This window comes from Crocodylus porosus, unplaced genomic scaffold (genome assembly GCF_001723895.1).
Source record: "Crocodylus porosus isolate Cpor-Errol unplaced genomic scaffold, CroPor_comp1, whole genome shotgun sequence".
Taxonomy (NCBI): Eukaryota; Metazoa; Chordata; order Crocodylia; family Crocodylidae; genus Crocodylus; species Crocodylus porosus.
The window spans coordinates 3039119-3043274 of NW_017728934.1; the positions used below are offsets into that span (position 1 = coordinate 3039119).

A 4156-nucleotide genomic window follows, 5' to 3' on the forward strand; every position below is an offset into this window, starting at 1 on the left:
TAGAAACATAGGAACAAAGGAAGCACTGGAATTGCTGCTTCAAACCCTGGCCAACCGATGCAGCAAACAATCCCCCCAAACCCCAAGAACATCTTAAAGCAGGCTGCAGGCAAAAGCAGGGCAGATGAAGGCATGGGCAATACCCTGCAATATAGCAATGGGAAATTGGTTAATGTATGCTCAGAAGATCTTAAGATGTCCCACACTACAGAAGAAGATAGAAGTAATAATAATAAAAAAGTCTGTTCCAGTCTGATCTAAGGGAAAAATATCCCCAGATTCTGTGACTAGTCTGACCCTAAGTAGAAGACCAAATTCCCTTGCCAGGTTTTCTAACTATTATCAGAAATATCAGCATAGCATGCTCCTGTCAAAAACCTACAACCTGAAGTACCTGAGAGAGGGGCACAAGCAAACAAAAAAGCCACCCTAGAAGTCAGTGGCATTCTTGAAAGGAAAGAAATTCTTTCCTGGAAGCAATTGCCAACCAGCAAAAACACAGAGACAAGGGATTATCAAATGCCTTCCACACTTTTCAGCCAAGGTTCTTTGGGTGAATCTGGTATCTTTTATTAGACCAACTTAAATCGTTGGAAAACAATTATTAAGTAAACTTTCAGGTTCAAAAGCCCTTCACAAGGCTGAGGAAGTTTCTGCAGTCGGTGTGTGCTCTTCCTGGGTGGAATGAAAAGTAAAGAAGCCGGAGGCTGGGCTGGTATGTAGATTGACTCCTCAATCTACATTTTCACTGACTGCCTGTCTTGTATGCATACCGGCCCAGCCTCCGGCTTCTTTACTTTTCATTCCACCCAGGAAGAGCACACACTGACTGCAGAAACTTCCTTAGCCTGACGAAGGGCTTTTGAACCCGAAAGCTTGCTTAATAATTGTTTTCTAACTATTTAAGTTGGTCTAATAAAAGGTATCAGATTCACCCAAAGAACCTTATCTGCCTGTGTCCTTAGACCGACACAGCTACAACCTACACCCCTTCCACGCTTTTCTACCTCAGCTGGGGAGCCAACGATTCCAAATTCCACACAATTATTGATGTGCCAGAAATGGACCAAAGACAACAGGTACTGCAAACCAAAGGGTAACCAAAGATGGCTGTATTCGTAGTACTGCTTTGAAGGGACCTGCAAATAACCAAGCTTGCATCTTCTTTCCTTCCTGTGTTTTTTAAATCAATCTATGTAGTGGTGTGCGGGGAAGAAATGTAGATTTGTCTGCTGCGGAAGACTCTGTGGATGGCTGAATTATGAGCATTTTGCAGTTACCTCGTATTTGCCTACAAATTGCATGCTATGCTTTGTTTTGTTTGTATTTTTTTTCATCATTTTTTTCTGGTTTCCAAAGACTCGTCTCAGCCCAAATTGCTCACACCCTTCAGTGCAGTCTTCCGCCCCACAACCCTTACCACTGCGATAAAAACAAATACAAAATATTGTTTCAGAAGTTCATAAAAACAAAAAACCACTTGATTTTTTTTGAAAAAAAACCAACCAGTTAGCTACGGAGTTAGCGTACTTCCTTCAGCCCCTGCATCGATTTCTACAAAAGCTCTCAGCGGACCTCTCATTGAACAGGATCTGCTCAGTGCAGGAGACAGCTGCTAAAATGACAACTGAAGCCTGGACAACTGGTTTTGAAATGTCTGGAGATTATGAGTGGGGAGATTTATGCCAGCAGCAGAAGCTACACTTTGCTCAAGTCTACATTCCCATCCTCTACTTTTTTGCTTTTCTCATCGGCTTCATTGGCAACCTCTTTGTGATTGTGCTGATGGCCATGAAGAAGGGCAACAAGAGGATGGTAGATAACTTTGTCCTGAATCTGGCTGTAGCTGACCTGGTCTTTGTCTGCACCCTGCCTCTCTGGGCGCTATCAGCAGCTCATAATAATCACTGGTACTTCGGAGAAAGTCTATGCAAGGTCAGCAGCTACATCATCTCTGTGAACCGGTGTTCCAGCATCCTATTCTTAACGGGCATGGGTGTGGAGCGTTACCTGGTGGTTACGAAACGTGTGCACTCCAAGTCCTCCATGACTAAGAAATGTATCTTCACCACCTGTGGCTGCATTTGGGCTGTCGCTCTCCTTCTGGGCATCCCATCTCTGCTGTACAGGAAGCTCAATGCCTCTGATAAATTTTGTCAGGATGAGGACTCTTCTGTTTACCGCAAGTATAACCTGGCTTTGCTCGTCTTGACCTTTCTCCTACCCTTAGGGGTCATCTTGTTTTGCTATTGTTCCATCTGCATCAAGCTGCTGAGCCATATCAGCATGGGAAAGGGGACAAAGAATTCCCTCAAGATCATCTTCACCATCATCAGCACCTTCATCTGCTCCTGGCTGCCCTTCAATGCCTTTAAAGCGTTCCTCATTCTCTCTAGTCCTTCAGAGCTCAATCAAGAAGCATCAGTCTCTTGCTCAGCACAGACTTTCATCAAATGGGGTCTAAGCCTTAGTACTTGCTTGGCTTTCATGAACAGTTGCATCAATCCCATCATCTATGCCTTCATGGATCACCACTTCCGTCGCCGGGTGCAGCTATACTGTTTCCACTTCTTTGGCACTTCCCGGAAGACAAGCCAGGGCTTGGTCGTCTCTTCATCTGCTGCTGAGTCCAGCCTCGTGTTTGCCAGCAGGAATAAGCCATCATCACCTATTTGCCATCAACCAAGTATGTAAGACTGGGAAAGGGAGGCTTATAATACTAGCCTGTGACTTGTCATTTGAGCATCTTTACTGCTTCTTGTGAGTATGTAAAATGAGCCACTCATTCTGAGGTGTCAAATTAAATTTGATGAGGAAAATCACTGCCCTTTCATGAAGGACCTCTCTGTTATAGCAGTATTAGGCAACAGATAGACATAGAACTACTGTAAGGTTCTGTATCATAGGCATATCAATTGTCAGTAGAAAATTTATTAATTCAGTTCTCTGCTGGTGTAACTCCATTAATGTTAATGAAATCATATTAACACACACACACACTATCTCTACAAGCTTTAATGAATTACGAAAAAAAGGAAGAAGTTAAGATTTTTTTCAGTTCTGATGGGGATTTAATTGTACTGCTCCCAGTGAAATGAACTTCTCAACCAAAACCTAATCTAACCAATGCTCTCTTCTTGTCTGGGAGAAAGAAATCTCATTTGGTGTTGCCTACCACCATGTCTCCATCTAAACCAATTTTATATCTAGTGACTCTGTCCTTTTGGGGAGTTAAATAAATGGAGAAATGGAGGACACACTCTGACTATGGTATCACAGCAAGCAGGCTCTTTATTTAGTTTTGCTTAAGCAATGAAAGTCCAGTAGCTGAAGTAGTGGGAGCAGGAGCAGGACTGGCTGTGGGTCCACATAGGTTTGTTTAAACAACAAATATAGAAAATTGTGTAAATGTTTGGGTCCAGATTCTGATCTGAGTTACACCAATATAAAGCCAGAGAACTGAGCATGCACAGTCTTAACTCATACGTGTGATCCCTGTTAACATAGTAGCCTTACTGATTTCAAGCAGAATACACTCCTAGTAGTTACACAATTAAAAGGCTATGTAGATTTGGTCTCCCGTGTCAACAGATTGAAACTAGGAGTAATTTAGACTGGAATCAGACCTAGGGTATAGAGTATAAAATCTAATGTATGTTGTTAGCATTGCAGTTATATTTTACAGTGTTAAAGCAAATGTAATCACTTGCTTGGTTCTGTTGTATTTTATTTTATATAATAAAGGCAGAATTGCTGAAATTGTGACCATGTACTTAAAAAAAGAGATCTCCTCTTGTTAAGTAGTTACATTAATAAGCTTAATACATTAAAAGAAATAGATCCAGTAACAAGACTGTGATGTTAATTAAAAACTTGTAATGTGTTTACTATTAAAAATAACTCTGGTCTTATAATATGCTTGTGCAATGTATACTTTTTAAATACTGAGGTGCTATGCAGAGTGACCTTGCATGGACAAGCACTTGCTGAATCTAAAAACTGCAACCTTTGGTACTAATGGTTGGGAGTGTAACTAGGATTGGGTAAGCAGGGCTGCTGGCAGCCCCCAGGGACACTGCAGCAGTAGCAGCCGTGTGTGCATGGGGAATTGTGCAGCATCAGTAACCAGGCTCAGGTAAGGGTCTCTAGTGCTTGG

The 4156-nt window shown here is 42.1% G+C and overlaps 1 protein-coding gene across 1 annotated transcript; it reads left to right on the forward strand.

Annotated features, from left to right (window-relative positions):
- Nucleotides 1–1328: 1328 nt before the first annotated feature.
- On the forward strand, nucleotides 1329–3901 carry GPR25 (G protein-coupled receptor 25). Its single transcript, XM_019546190.1, has one exon. It carries the CDS (start codon nucleotides 1621–1623, stop codon nucleotides 2692–2694), a length of 1074 nt encoding a protein of 357 aa, XP_019401735.1. The 5' UTR covers nucleotides 1329–1620; the 3' UTR covers nucleotides 2695–3901.
- The last annotated feature ends 255 nt before the right edge of the window (nucleotides 3902–4156 follow it).

What these genes read in the sequence shown, in the direction of transcription:
- GPR25 (XM_019546190.1), top strand. Translation starts at nt 1,621, where the DNA reads ATGACAACTGAAGCCTGGACAACTGGTTTTGAAATGTCTGGAGATTAT.